Below are 16,434 nucleotides of genomic sequence, written 5' to 3'. Positions count from 1 at the left end.
TTGAAAAGAAGAGGCTTCCACTGGCTACAAGCAAATAACACTTTGAAAACCATTGGGATAACGGGAATAGCATAAAGCTTAGATTCTTCACCTAATGAAACAGATAAAATAATCTCTGCTCCTAATCTGTGTACCTCATTTTCCTTATTATCAAAATGAAGATAAATATATAGCCAGACCAGGTTTATGTGAGAATAACATGAAATAATCCAGAGAGAGTACTTAGAAGTGTGCCTGGCACACAGCTAGCATCCTGAAATGTTGGTGATTATTATTGTCGCTATCATCACTCTAACAGCTATTGGGGACTCAATCTCCTAGCACACGGCTCATCAGTGAGGAAGCAACAAAGCGCTTCCTCTATAAGGTTAAGATTCCCCAATAACAATAACAGCTGTCTCTCTCATGAGCTCTTACCTATGTAGGTTCTATGCTAAGAGTTTGAGATATATTATCTCACCTAATCCTTAAAAAAACAAACTAACTAACAAACAAAACATGCGGTAGGTACTATTATCATCCTCATCTCACAGGAAATGAACCAAGGCCCAGAAAGGTGCTCAGTGAGAATGAAGGTCCTGATTGATTAGCAATGTCTGCCCTGGGCACGGCATCAAAAAGGTGCTCAATGAGAAAGAGGGCCCTGCATGATTAGTGATGTCTGTTATGGGCACAGCAGGATGGCAGCAGCAGACATGCCCATGATCACACAGCCAGTGAGTGGCAGAGCCAGGACTCAGATCCATCCCTGGAGACCCCAAGCCTACATGCTGCTATTCATGCATCTCTTCAGCTTGCCAAGATTTTAAGCTCCTTGAGGATTATGGCTCCCACATTTTTTGAAGACCTCCATATCACTGATTGCAATACTGAGGCACACAGCAGATGCCAACAAACATCAATTCCTCTTATAATAAGACAGCAAATTCCACATGTTCAGGCTTGCTTTGAGCTTACTAGAATGTCAGCTCCACGAAGGCAGAATTTTTTTTCCCATTTTGTTCACACTGTCTCCCCAACACCTGTAACAGTGCCTGGCACATAGTAGGTGTTTGAGAAATACTTGTTAAATGAGCGAATGCATGAATGAGCTCAGTGTCATATGAGCAATCACATGCATCTTATGACTGCATCCTCCTAACAACCACCCAGGAAGTCAGGGACACTTACACCCATTTTACAGATGGGAAAACTGCAGCTCAGAGTTTTGTTTTGTTTTGTTTCGTTTTCCCAGAGAATTTAACTTCCTTTTCAAGGTCTGGCAGCCAGTAAATGGAAAGCCAGGATTTAAGACCAGTCTAGCCAACTCTGAATCCCATGCTCATAACCAGAAAACCTTCTCTTAAAACTGGACCATGGAATAAATCGTTTTCAAAGCCTGACTCACCTGCAGATGGGAATGGCGGGCACCAGCTGCTTGGGCCAAGTTGGTGGCACCAGTAAGATGGACTCGGGGGCTGAGTTCCTCCTCTCCTCCTGCTCGCAGGGCCCCAGGAACTCCACGGCTGGGTAGATGTGGCGGGGCAGGCCAGCCTTGGACGGGGCGCTGGACACCGGCGACGGGTCGGGGCTGGTCTTCCACATCTTGGGGGGGATCCCACAGGGTGAGTCGGCAGCGAGACTGTTCAGGGCATCCATGAGGACGGCAGAGCCAGCCGCGGGGGGGTACCCGGCAGGGGCGCCGTCGTCCCGGGGCTGCGGCGAGGGGCTCCGCGAGCGCTGGGGTGAGGCTCCGGGCAGCGGGGCAACCAAGGCCCCCGCGCACGAATGCCTCCGCTTGGTACCAGGCGACGAGGAGCGGGAGGCCGGACGGGGCACGGGCGAGTGGCGGCCCAGGCAGCTGTCCTCAGCGAGGCCGGTTCGAGGTGACATTATTGGCGAGGTTCTGGGGGAATAATGAGCAGGGATGTTTTGAAACTGGGGACACAGGTCGTCGGGCCCGCCGTTATTGGGCGAGACGCAGGGCGAGGTGTAAGGGGAGAAGGTGTCGGAAATGAAGCTGGCAGAGGAGCCGCTGCTAGCGGGGCTCAAGCAAAGCGGCTCGCGGTAGCCCTCGAAGCCGGGCACGGGCAGCGTGAACCTCGGGCTGGCGGCCACCCCCGGCAGGGGCGGCTGCTCGACCACGAGGCCAGTGTCTCTCATGCGGAAGGGCCCCCCTGACTGCATCAGTTCGTGGGATGGAGTGATCTCGATCCGAGGGCTCAGGCCCGAGGCCCCCGCTGGCTTGGCAGGGCACAGAAAGTTCTGGGGCCCTACCCTATCCGGCTCTCCCAACCGGTGCGGGGGCTCGCCAGAGAGACTGTCTAGGGGGCTGTATGGCTTGAGGCCATAGTCCAGGACATCATCGGGGTATGCGAGTCCGGAGGGTGGGCTGGCGACCTTATGTGCATTCGGTTCTTCTGGAAAGAGAAGGGGGGAGGGAGGGGTCTTTTTAAGCCTCTAAAACACAACTCCGGACGCAGAGCAATCCCAGATTGGGTTTGTCTCCTGTTATTATTATTTTTTTTTTAATCCCCGCCACACCAAACCCCAGAGCTAGAAACTCCGTCCCTCACAGAAGGAAAGTGAGGCCACTTCATCCCAGATTCCTTGAACGGAGAGATCAAAGCGGAAGGATTTTAGTGCAGGTGCACGAGCACAGCTGGTCCAAGCCATGCAGCAGCAGCCGGAGACCTGCATGGCTGGCTGGGCTAACGGCTTCCAAACTTTTGTTTCAGTGAAACCCTTAAAAGAAATGTGATTTGATTTCACAATTCAGTTCACACCATCATGTTCACTGGCAACTGAAACAAAAGCTTCCCAAAACAATACTTACCCTGCTATGTATGATGCACTCTTATCTATCCTCCTGTCTGGGGTTATTTTGTTTAAATTCTGGTCATAACTCATTAAACAGATTTCCTGTCCCACCAGTGGGTCATGACCCACAGTTTGAAAAACACTGACCTAGGCCCATCTGCTCTTTCTACCTGTATGATACAGCTACAAGATGCAGGGGGAGGCCACAGCAGCTCTGGAGACCATGAAGCTCTGGGTTCAAATCCCAAAGGTTTATGCCCACATGTAGAAAAGTGACTTAATTTACAACCAGAACCCCTGAGCCATATCTCATCTTGGGCCATTTTACAGATGAGGAAACTGAGGTCCAGGGAGGGGAAGAGATTCACCCAAATACAGAATGAACAGGATTAGAAATCCCCCAGAAAAGCTACTTGGCCCCCAAAAGACAGAGCCATAGCTATAGAGCCTCCCAAACTAGTAAAATCAGTGGATACAGAATGATCCAATTTTGTTCTTTAATCGTGGCCACCTAGCTCAGGCTTCTGCTGCCATCTCGAAAGAACCCGAGGCTGGAGAGTGAGATCAGAGAGGGAACTAGCTATTTGTTCCCACCATCCCACACCCCGCCCCTCCTGCAAGCTCCCCAGCTCAACAGAGGCCCCTCCACCCTCTCTGTCGTTACTTGGGTCAGCCTCGACTCTTCTCTCGTGACCTTACATCCAATCCATCAGCAAAGCCTGACCGCTCTATTAAAATGTAAACTAAACTCATGTGTCACCACCTCCCGCCACCCTCTTCCACTTGGACTGTTGCCGTCACCTCCTCCCTGGTCTCCCCATTTCTACACTCACCCTCTATTGGTCTGTTCTCCACGCAGCCCTCTATGGAAATGTCCATTGTAAAGTGAAACCCACTTTAAAGGCTTCCCTAGATGTCCCCAGGACAGTCCTTAACACACTCGTCCCCTAGCCCTGGCCTGTCTCACTACTCCCGCTCTCCCCACTTTTCCCCAAGCTGACTCGGCACCAGCCCTGCTGACAGCCTCACGATTCTTCAAGCAGCTCCTGCTGTGGAGCTCCCTCTCCCTAGAAAGTCTCCCCCCAAGATCTTCACCTGGCTGCTTCCCTTAATTCCTTCACATGCCTACTCAGTCAGCAGCTCCTTAGGCCCATCCCCACCGCTGTGTCATTCTCCACCCCATTTCCCGGCCATCTTTTCTCCACTGACACCTGTTAGCAGCTCACATCACATCAGATATTATCTGTTTAGAGAATCGCATGCTGCTAGATCAGAGGCAGGCAAACTACAGCCCCTGGACCAAAGCTGGCCCACAGGTTGCGTGTGGAAGTAAAGTTTTATTGGAACAAAGCCGTTCCTATTTGTTTGCATATAGCCTGTGGCTGGCTTCTGCACTGTAACAGAGGAGCTGGTTGGTGCACACAGGTGATCCTCCACTTCCTTGGTGCCCTTTCTGGGCCATCCTGGAGTGGTTCAGCTGAGCTGATCTCATAGGGTTCAGGTGGTGCCCCACCCCAGGTGAGAGCTCAGAAATGGCTTTCCACAGCTCCTAGGATCAAGATAAACAACCTCAACTAGGTCAGCCCGGTCGAGCCTCTGCCTGCCCCTCTAGCCTTGCCTCTCTCTCCCCTCTCCCCTCTCCTCTCTCCCCGGACTCCAGCCAAACTGGCTGTCATTCTCAGAAAATGCCAAGCTCCTTTCTGCCTCAGGACCTTTGCACTTGCTGGTCCCTCTGCTCAACAACTCCTCCCCAACCCAGCCCTCTTCGTAACTAAAACAGCTCCTTCCCTGAAGCTTGGCTAAAGTATGCTCTCAGAAGTCCTTCTGACCTTGACGAGATCAGACCCCACTCACACTTCCCTGCTCTGCTCCACTGCACTTCTCACAATTCTAATTCAGTAATTCTGTAGTTAACTTATCATCTGCCTCTCCCCCAACTCCCAGCCCCACCTCCACAATCAGTCAATTCCATAAGGACTCTCTCACCACCCCACCCCACCCCCACTGTATTCCTTACGACTGGACAGGACCTGCCACAAAGCAGGCCCTCCAAAAATATTTGTCGGTCTGCTGAACAAAGCATGACATATTTAAACTACTCCTCAAAGATGCTAACATCCAAAACAAACGGTAGAAAGACATAACCTTAAGAGAGGGTGATTTGGTAATATCTATCTAAATTCCAAACGCACGTATACTTGGAATCAAGCAATGTCACTTTTAGAAATTTATCCAGCACATGTGCAAAATCAGGTATGCATAAGTTTAGTCAGTCCAGCCCTGTTTATAATCCCCAAAGACTGGAAGCAACCTACGGTCCATCAGCTGGGGATGGGTTAAATTCTGTCATTCACACAGTGAGATACAATACAGTTACAAAAAGGGCTGAAAAGGTTCTTTTTACATTGATATAGAATGACCACAAGATACTGTTGAAGATGCACACAGTATGCACAGGATAGAAACAGAGGGTGAGAGTGTACACACACACACACACACACACACACATGCTTATGGGTACACAGGCTTTCTCTGGAAGTTACAGGTAATAGTGATTTCCTCCAGTGAGAAGAGCTAAGTGATTAGGGGCAGAGGCAGAAAGGAGACTCTGACTTCTGTACTACACTGAGAATAGAAAGATAATTTCCAAAAGGCACATGTTTTTATTTTATTTATTTTAAAGGGGGGGGTGACATAACATGATATATAGCAATGACACCTGGTTTAGGAAGCAGGAAATTGCGTTCTAGTCCTACTCTGCCACTAACTAGTTGTGTGACCTTGGAAAAGTCCCCCACCCACTCTAGGTCTCAGCCTCCTCATTTGTAACCGGACGGCGTTAAACCAGATCGGTCTCCTTGGCTGCTTCTGGCTCTGACGTCCTTTCATTTTTCTAACTAGAGTCTGTAGGGTCTAGAGTTCTTGTAAAGCTGCAGTTCAATATAAACTTGTACTTGTGCCTGCACACGCACACGCACACGCACACACGCACGCACACACACACACACACACACACACAGCCTTCCTGGCAGCTAACAGAGCACAGATTTTTCATCTAGGAAGAGATCCAGGTCAAATCCGTGTCCGACAACATTCTGATAATCCATTGCCCTGCGAACGAGCAAAACAAAACACAGAAAGCCTCTTAGCAAGAATTCCGGCCTTATCAGAAAAACTGCATTACATCTTATCAGAAACACCCCCTCGGGGCTGATGTGAAAGTCACAGAAACTTTTTGCCATCAAAACACACATCACTCACACTCCGGGGCAGCAATGAAAAAGAGAAAGGCCAGTTTGCTGAGCAAAAGCATTTAAAGCATTTACATTGGTTTTAATTAATCCAAGCAGCAGAGTTTCTTTTTCTTTTCTCTCCCCAAGATTTTGAAAGTTTACCCACAAGCAAGTAATATGGAGGTAATTTATAATCATTTAATTCTCATTCCCCTGGGTATTTGACAGTAATTCTCACAGACAAAAGGCTCATGATTAAAATATTTCTTTAAGTAGCTAGGATTCTCCACTATTTCTCCGTAAACAACCGCCACCCTTGCAGAGAGCTCCCTCGCTCTGCCCGCACAGCACTGGGCCAAGCTCGTCTCATCTCAGAAGCACCACATTCTCTCAGAAGGGTTTCCAGAAAGCTTGCTCTTCTTACCACTTGCATGATCTTTGCTGTATTCATGCACCACCAGTGAATATTATTCACTTAATATTTCAATTTAAATTCGTTCGCCTATTACTTTCTTTTTTTTTTTACGGAAACTTTACACCCATACCACAAATGGAAAATCAGTGTCACTTCCATAAATAGAAGGTAGGGTAAAACTACAATCAAAATAAAAGTTACTAAATTCAAGCGAGACGCTGTTGCTAGCCAAAGGCTGAGCCTGAGGCCCACTTTTTTTCCTCCTTGATGCTCTTTATTTAAATGAGGGTATCATTTATACGTACAGATTTTGAGTGCAGAGTTCAGTGAGTTTTTGCCAGATGTTCTACACCCTTGTCACTACCACAATCATGACGCAGGACATTTCCACGACCCCAGAAAGTCTGCCTTTTTTAAAGTTGGAATTGGGGGAGGAAACAGCAAGTATCAGAAAGAAAGGCGTTAAAGACACAGTAGCACCTGACGGAGGCCTCACTCCTGACTCAAGAGAAGTTGCCGTGCCAAGGGGATGACCCACGTATGCAATGTATTCATTGGGGCGGCCCGTGAAAACGTCCCACTTGCCGTGCGAGGTACCCAGCCCACACTCGAGGCATCAGGATTCCGAAAGAGGCAGAAGGTGGAGGCAGAGATGAGGGATTCAGAGGTTGCTGCTCTCAGTCCTCTGTGCCTCCATGCTTTTGCACATGCTGTTCCCCATGCCCAGAACACCCTTCCATACCTCCTGTCCTCACTTTTCCTAGCAAGCCACTATTTGTCCATCAAGATTTCACTTGGGCCACCTCTTCCTAAAAGCCCTCCCTAGGCTGGATCAGACACTACAGACTCTGTAGTGTTGCCAGAACCTGAGGAGTCGTGTAGTGAAGTCTATCAAGTATAGATTCACTCGTCTGTCTCCGTACTAGACAGTGAGCTTTTTGAAGGCAGATAAAGGCCGATAATCATAATAATAACAACAGCAGCAGCAGCTAACATGTGCTGAGAATTTATCTGCCAGGCTCTGTTGTAAACACATTACATGCAGTAAATTATTTAATTCTCACAACCTAGGACATGGGCACTGTTTACTCCCCTTTTACAGATGGGTTAACTGAGGCACAAAGAGGTGAATTAACTTGCCCGAGGTCTCACAGCTTGAACCCAGCAGACCTGACACCAGGGGTTCTCAACCTCAGAATTACTGACACTGGGGGCTACAGACTTCTTCACTGTGAGGCTGTAGGATGTTTAGCAGCAGCCCCGGCCTCTACCCACTAGATGCCAGTAGCATCCCCTCCCCTCTCTCAGCTGGAACAACCAGAAGCATCTCCAAGCATTGCCGAATTTCTCCTGCGAGGCAGAATCACCCGCAGCTGGGAACCACTGCTCTAGGCCCTACAGTTCCGGGCACGGCACGTAGCCAAGGCCCAGAAGAATGTTGGGAAAATCCATCCACGAGTCAAACCTGAACTGATTCAGAAATGAGACCTCTGCTCCCCGTCAGCCCCGGCAGGTAAATCATTTCTGCAGCAGACATCTGAAGGTCGAATTATCCTCGCCCTTCCTTCCATCAAGTTCCCAGGTACTCACCCCAACATCTAGGCCCCATGAATACTTGGGGAGATCTCTGACCACTTCCCAAAACCGCAAGACAAGATTGCTGGGGAGGCCAGTCCAGCCCTGCCCTAGTAAGGCGTCTGAACTGAGGTCCGGGTCTCGGTCCGTACACAGTGCTAGGGGCGCCCAGCTCCACGGCTTCACCCCTCTCCCCCACCCCCCGTCCAGCTGTGTGACCTGGGGGACCTCTGAGTCCCCGTGTATAACACAGTTGCTGAGGCTGGTGACAATACCCACCTGACGTTTCACCTTATCCACATGAAGCCCAAAACACACAAAATAAACACTCAGGAAATGGGGCCTTCCAGTCTACTCATATTATCATTATGAGTGATATCATATTATCATTATGAACGAACGATCTTCTAAGTGAAAATTCTCCCCTTGCTCTGCTTTCATTGCCTTATTTTACAACTTGAAAGTGTGACACACACTGGCCCCCAAGTGCCTTCCAAAGCATTAAAAAAGAAAAAGGGAAGACATTTTTATAAAAATAAAATGGATTGGTCAGCACTTTGGGAATTCTCTTTTTCTGCTAGCCTTCAGAAAATATGTGGAGTAGGTAAAGAATGCCTGAACACCCCCTCCACTCCATGCTTTGTACTCCCTCTTCTGGGGTACCTGGGGTATCAACTAAATCTTACTAAAATGTTAGTGACACAGTGAGCTAGTTGCAGTAACAAAAATGATTCTCACTAACACATCTCTACCCTATACTTTATACAAGAACCACTATGTATGCACTTAGCATATACTAATATTTGTCTTACAAAAGGCCTACGAAGCAGGTGATAGAGTTTCCTCATTTTATAAATGGGGAACGTGAGGCTCAGAGAGGGTGATTAATTTGCCCAAGGTCACACAGCTTCTAAGCGGCAGAGCCAGATTCAGTCTCAGGCAGCCCACCCAGCTCCTCCACCCGCGTAACACATGAAAGGGGATATTTCCTGGATGGCGATACCTTAATTCCAACACATAGAAATGAGGTGCCCCCTGAATAGGAACTGCTCTGGAGCCCCATCATGAGGTAGGCTGCCCTAGACAACTAAAGACACGGATTCCTTTCTTCTGGAATATTCACAATCCCTCCATTTGCCCCAGGATTGAGTCAACGATTATTTAAAAATCCTACTCAGGCCACAAGGAGCTCTCTGCCAGTGCCTGCCCTCTGGGAGCCTCTGGCGGGCCTGTTGCTCACCCTTAAGGACACACGGCCAAGTCTGAGACAGCCGCCAGCACCAACTCACCAGCCAACAGATCGCTTTTGAAAAAAGGAACAGCAAGAGAACATCTTCTCCGCCTAGAACGACAGGCGGGTGGAATTTTCAGGAAGCAGAATAGAATGACCGAAATAGAAACCCAGCTAAGGAACCTACATGAGGCATCTGTCCTTTGGGGAAGGGGGAAGCGGGAAGGGACCGCACGAACCGGTGCTCTCAGGCTTGAACGACTCGGAAGAGAGAAGCCAGGGCATGGCCTGGAGGCCAGACGCCCCTCAGGCTGGCAGCAGGGCCCCAGAGCTGCAGTCCATCCCTGTCTGAGGTGATAGACCCACCTCTCAATGAGCTGACACCCCAAGGTGGTGTGAGTTCCGGGCCCTGGGTTTGAGACATCACAGTCTGTTGCCATGGCAGCATTAGGATGCCACAACCTGGCACTGTACATGTGCAGCCAGAGGACAGGGGGGAAGATGGAGGGAAGGAATCCTGCCTCCCTCCATCCCACTACTCTCATAACCTCCTTTGTGTTGGGGGCTGCAGGAAACGCCAAGAGGAGCAAAAGGTGGATGGATTTTTCATCCGGCAGCTTGCACCACCTACAGGAAAGACCTTCTTTGAAAAATTACAGATTGCGCTTCAAGTAATAAATTCAGCACTTAGCAAACTTTCCAAAGGGCCCCCCATGCCCCTACTGTCCCCACCATGCACAAATGCCGAACAGTAATTGGATTCCCAATCAATGAATCGTGTGTATTAATAATGACGGAGAATCAGGTTGTCACACCCATCATTCAGAGATGACGTGTCCAGAAGCAGGGCATGAGAGGTGAGAAATTCCATCCAGATAAGTCAGGTCCAGAAATGCCAGAAAGGGAAGAAAGGCAGTTTACCATCCTGTCTCGTCAGTGTGGAACCACTAGAAAAAGCCACCTTGAACGCTATGCTCTTTGCTGACCTTGCCCCAGCTAAGGCAGCTGTCTGCCTTCTCCAGACAGGGCAGAAAGGAGGGCTCGGTCCTGCCTCCCAGGCAGCCTGCCATGAGGCCAGGCGCCTGGAACACAGGATCCAGGACCCGGGACAATTTGCAAGCACCGAGCCTTACAGACTGGCTACTGGCATGGCTGTTTGCAAAAACACACGCACCCGCAGGCTGACACGTACTCCTTTTGGAGAGAACCAGAGAAATGTATGGAATCTGCAACCCATGTGCCTCAAGGTCAGCTTTTGGATGGGGGCAGCAGGGCCCAGGCATCTGGCAGACATGGGACCTCACCTCTGTCCTCAAATTAGGATAGAAAGAACCGGTTGCAAGTCATTCCATGGGGCCCTCGCGCTTTTAAGAAGTTCAAAGACCTTCCTATTTTTAGTCGTTCACTGCGCCTCGAGCTTTCCCGTGTATTACCTCTCTCTCTGGGGTTTACAAGCACCCTGGGAAGCCGGAACCATCAACTCCTCTGTGTTACAGAGGGGGGCCCTGAGACTCAGGGGCGCGAGGATTCACCCAAAGTCACAAAAACAATCAGGGGCAGAGCTGGGGTTCAAACTGAGACATCATTTAAATGCAGTCAAATGCACAGATACTAGAAGCACACCTCGTGCCTTTTTACAAATGTATGCACCGTGTAGCCAACCAATCAAGATACAGAATGTTTCCATCCTGCCAGAGGGTTCTCTGGTGGCCCTCCCCAGCCAATAACCCTCATTCAGGGGGACCCGCTCGCCTGCCTTCTCTCACTATAGCCTGGGTTTGCCTGCTTTGACCATTGTATAAATAAAACCGTCCGAGATGTACGTGTCACAGTTTTCCTCAACCTTATGTCTGAGATTTAACCATGTCGTATGCATCTGCACTTTCTTTTGCATCTCTGTGTAACAGTCCATCAAATGATGACATCAGACTTTACTTGTCTGGTCACCTTGCCATACCACCTCCGTTTTTCAAGAAGACAGCCATTTGAGATTGAACTTGTGCTTCAGGGAGATCTGTCTCTAAGAAAAGACAGTCTCTCCGCATTTGTCACGCAGTGCTCAACAGAGAGCGACTTCCTCGCCAAAAGGAAAAGGAAAGATCTGGGCAGAAGAATTAGCCAGAAGTAGACCTCAGATAATCCTTCCTCAGAAACAGGGCTTGCGTGGCTACCCCGCCTCTCCGTCAAAGCCCTGCACAAGGCGACATGGGCACGGCCACCTTCCTTGCTTTCCTTCCTCTAACTCGCTCAGCAAAGGCCCCCTCGCCTTTACGCCAGCCCCTCAAAGAGCTGTACCCTTTATGGAGTCCTACAACCCCTGTCACGGCCTGCGAAGCTGATTTCCACCTTTGTTTCAGGCACCTTGAAATCCAAGTGGAAACTTCCACTTGAAGACAGTGGGGCCCCATAACCCTGGGCCAGAGGCAGAGACTTGAAATTAATACCTGATCGACAGATGGGTGCTTTATTTACTTTATTTACACTCGTCCGCAGGAGCTTTCACTTTGGTGCCGTGTTCCCCGAGGGCAGGCACACTTCATCCGTGGCCCCTGCCAAGGCCGGTCATTAATGACATTCCTCCTCTCTCCTTGGCAACGGAGGTGATGTCACCTGTTGCAGATTTCAGACCCTCATCCCACCTTCTTAGGATCACACAGGTAAAAAACAGCCCCTTTCTGAAGTCTCTACAATGACTTTCGCAGGCACTGCAGACTTAAAGCGTTCCCCACCTCCTCGTCTAACGGGCACCCTTTTTCAGCACACCCAAGCACGTTTGTTTTGATAAGGACCTTTATAAACCCTGAGCTTTGCAGGCAACTTTCTTACTTCAGACAGCTCACTCAGGCGTGGCTCAATTAAAATTCACACAGAAGGACTGGCTTTTAAAAATACGTCATATTAACTAAAACAGGTCCAGGTGAGAAAATGCTCTTTCCCAAAGCCTCAGACTAGGACGCATGGAGGGTCCCCAAATGCCAACTCAGGAAAAGCAATCTCTCTGCTCTTCCTGTAGCTTCCCGTCTACCTTTGATATATTTCTCTTGCAGAGGAAAAAAAGCACTAAAAGTCCAAGGCATAGGACTTTAGATCTAAATGCCAGTCTGTAGGAGATGCAAGGGACAAAGGAACACGTTAAAAAAACACCACAGGGATGCCACTGGCAAAATCCACCACGTGGAGAACAGCACAGGAAAAATGACCCTGCTTCTTCAACAGATAAACGGCAAGAAAACAGACTGATGGGGATTTTTATAAAATAAAAGAGACATAAATGGCCATGTCAACCAATTACACTGTGAGGATCTCGGTTCAAACAAATGAACCATAAAAAGACCCTTGTGAGACAAGCAGGAAATTTAAACACTGGACGTTTGAAATTAAGTATTATTCCTTTTCAGGTTTGATAATGGTATTTGGTTTTTTTTCAAGAGCCCTTACTTTTGAGCTACATACTGTTTATTAACAAAATATTATGCCACCTGGAATGTGATTTAAAGTAAGCAGGGGTGGAGATGCGGAGAATACGCTGAGGCAGAGATGACATAAGATTGGCCTTATGTTGATAATTGTTGAAGCTGGGCACGTGGGAACATGGGAGTTAACTATACCACTGTCTCTACTTTTCCATATATTTGGAAAAGTTCGTAATAAAAGTTCAGGAAAAAGTCAAAGGCAGTTCCTCTTGCTTTCGGGGAACCTATGTGGGGCTCTGCTCCAGGTAGGAAAGCTCACAGCCCCTGACCCATCCCAGGAAGAGCCTCAGGACCGAGTCTTGCCTTCTTCCCTGAGCTCGGTTTGGGAACAATCGGCAAAAACCGAACCTCGCACCAGCCCAGGGAAGCCGAGTTTGGCTGGAGCTCTGTGGAGCCCTGTGGCTGTTTCCTGTGCTGGGCAGAGAGGAAAGAGGAAGTCCCTTCGTGGGGGGAAGCCACAAGGCATCCATCACGCTGCACCTTCCAAGGCTGCCTCTTCCTGGCCCTGGCTCAGGGGGTCCTGGGGGGCCAGGGCAGGACACCTGGGAGGCCCTGCCTCTCACAGAGGCAGCCACAGGGAACCTTGCAGCCTGCGAGTCAGGTCAACTGAGAAAGCTTTTGCAGCCGGCCAAGCTCTGGGGCTGAGGCAGGGGCCCAATGAGTTAGAACTGATCGTACGTAAGTTAGATAACTTGCTGTGATGCCAACTGAAGCCCAACAGCCAGTGGCTCCTCGCCAAAGAGCATCTTCTCTTAAGACTCGGGATTCATCAAAGGCCAAGGCAAAGACTCTCTCCTCCAAGGAACCAATGCTCTCAAGAAGTCAGGCGAGCCAGAAGACATCTCAGAGCCCACCACCACTGCCACCCGACACTCACACAGCCCCGCTGCCTGCACTTAATCACACCGCCTCGTGGGCACCTGCCATCTCCACCCCCATTTCACAGGTGAGAAAACACAAGCGCAGGGGATCAAAATCACCTGCCCTGAGGCATACCACTAATAAGGAATTATGCAACTTTTCATCCATTTATTGGGCAACGATTTATTGCATGCTTGCTAATGCCAGGTACTTTTGCTTGGCCAAGGTCACGCAGGTAGGAGACAGCTAAGTCAGAATTTCAAGCCAGGATTCCCAGATTTCAGATCTGGTGCTCTGACTTGCTGAGCCAATGGCCCCTGGAGTTGGGGGGAACATGTACCCCAGGAGGCATGCATGACAATCTACTGGGATGTAGAAAGAAATACAGGAACAGCAGAACTCCCGTTTATATGCTGTCCTTTCCCACTTTCATTTTTGTTGCATGTTTTAGGAGTATAATCCCATTAGGACAGCAGTGAACATACAACTGATAAGTACGTAAATACCAAAACATACGAGGTGACTGCACCCCATGCTGGCGTACAGGGGACCCAGGAACGCTGGAGTCAGTGAGATACTGGCTGAGCTGTAGTGCTGAGGGCAGAGACCTGGGATCCTCACTGCCTGGGTTCGAGGCCTGCCCTGCCATGTACTGCTCAACGACTCTCAGCAAAAGTTAACTGACCCCCAAGGAGTCTGACTTCACCAGTCCTGGGTACGGCTGGAACAGTCTAGCGTGTAGCCAGGATTGAGGACCACTGGCCACCAATGCTGCATTTTTCCAATTTATTCAACCCCATCACCGTACAGGACTAAAAAGCCTTGGCAACAAACTCAAATAACACAGCTTTAAGATTCTAAGAACCTCTACTCCCGATCAAAAGCTAAGGCCCCCTTAAGAACAGAAGGCCTTTAATTTGGAAGCTGGGATGGCATGTGTGCAATAGTAAAGCGTGATTAAGGCAACTTTCTCCCTAGTCCTTTTGACTCCCTTGACGAGGCCGCGGCTCAGTTCAGCCCTCATTTCACCTTTCCAGCTGCACCTGGAGACACTATTTGTACAAAGCAAGCTTATTAAGGCCTGTCCTTCACTCGACACAGACGGCAACGTCTCTGAACGTCACATGTGTTTAGCGAACTGCTTGCTTAGGGTAGAGCTCTATTTATAGTAAGCACCAAAAAAAAAAACCCATGATACTATATCCCAGCACCTCATTTGTCCCAATTTGTTTACCAGGCTGTGTCCCACATTGGCCTGGGGGCCGGGCAAGGGCAGGACCACATCTCATTCGTCTCTGTACCCCTACAGGGCCTGGCACAAAACCAGCATTCAGTGAGTGAGTGCTGAAAGAATGAGGTTTAAATTGTGCCCTGTGAATGGGTTGGGAGCAGGTGGCCCTGAGTCGAAGTGCAGGGGACGTTAGGGCTCCAGCAGGGCCTGTGACTGTACTTGGAAATGGTATAAAAGGTGCGCTGGGGGCAGAGGGGATGCTGGTTGGGGTGGGGATTTGTGGAGGGGGGAGCAGTGCAGGAGGGTGTGCACATCTGCAGTGTGCTCCTACAGCGTACGGGATCTATGGCTTTTATCAGCCTTTCAAAGGGCTGTGACCCGAAAAGTTTAAGGATCACCAGAGGAAACTTTACAAGCAATGACCAGGAGTCCATTTTCCTTTCTGAAAGGTCAAAGTTAATGCCACGTGCATCGGCTTACCAGGAATCGGAGGAGGGACACACCAGACCCACTGAGGTAGACTAGAAGCAAGCGGTCCTGACATGTCAGTCCCAACGCAGCCCGGAGGAGATCTGGCACCTCTGGGGGTGACCAGGTGCTCCCAGGACCAGCCCGTCTCTCCCAGTGTATCACAGGTTGGGAGAAGTAAGAATGCATTGACTTCACAAGCACACACAAAGAAATGAAACTTCTGATCTGTCTGATCACAGCCAGCACACCTCTCCCCTCCAAGGTGGGCTCAGTAGCACTGGTCAGGACTCCCATAGTCCTATCCCCATTCTTTCTGTCAATATTACTACATACTTAGCTCTCTCCCTCAGTAGAAAAAAAATAAGAGTTTACTTTGAATGCCTCTAGGCAAATAAATCTGAAAATCCAGAGAGGGGAAATAATTTCGTAGAAAGATAAAGTTTACCAAAATTGACTCCAGTAGAAATAGAAAACGTAAACAGACCGGTTCCCATAGACACAATCAAGAAAGCTATGGCAGAACCAGCCCATAAAAGGCACCAGATCTAGATGGCATCACAGAGGAATTCTATCGCAACTGTAGAAACTGGATAGTCCCAATAATACACATGCCGTTCCTGAACATAGAGAAGGAAAGAAATTTAAACCTAACAGCATACCAGAATGGACATTACAGACAAATATCACTCATACATACCGCTAAAAGAAATCCTGAACAAAATATTATCCAGTAGATGCCGACCCCATCACCATAAGAAAATAATACACAGTGAGCAAGTGGGGTTGATACCAGGAATATTTCAATATTAGGAAATCTATTAATATAAGTGATCTTAGAAGAATAAAATCATATTTTTCCAGAGATGCTAAAACGTCTACGGCATAACTCAACTCCCATTCTTAATCAAAACTCTCATGAAAATAGAAATGGATGAATACTTCCTTAACCTAATTAAATACATATGTCTCGATTCCAAAGCCAACACTGAAGGTACTCCTGCTGGGGTCAGGAACAAAGCAAAGATGTCTACTTTCCAGTACCAGGTAGATGCTACTGGAGGTACTAGTCAATGCAATTAGACGAGAGAAAACAATTAGAGGCTCTAACTCATTGAGGGCAGGGACTGAGTCTCATTTCCCATTAT

The 16,434-nt window shown here is 48.9% G+C and overlaps 1 protein-coding gene across 1 annotated transcript in view; it reads right to left on the bottom strand.

Moving 5' to 3' along the window:
• The window catches only part of NFATC2 (nuclear factor of activated T cells 2), a 142,721-nt gene that overhangs the window by 123,095 nt on the left and 3,192 nt on the right, over nt 1-16,434 (bottom strand). Inside the window, exon 2 of the mRNA XM_060123533.1 lies at nt 1,388-2,399. Within this exon, the coding sequence (XP_059979516.1) occupies nt 1,388-2,399 (1,012 nt within the window). The remainder of the gene's footprint in view (nt 1-1,387; nt 2,400-16,434) is intronic.

The sequence above is a fragment of the Lagenorhynchus albirostris genome, chromosome 15 (genome assembly GCF_949774975.1).
Source record: "Lagenorhynchus albirostris chromosome 15, mLagAlb1.1, whole genome shotgun sequence".
NCBI lineage: Eukaryota > Metazoa > Chordata > Mammalia > Artiodactyla > Delphinidae > Lagenorhynchus > Lagenorhynchus albirostris.
This window is presented reverse-complemented; position numbering and strand designations above follow the sequence as displayed.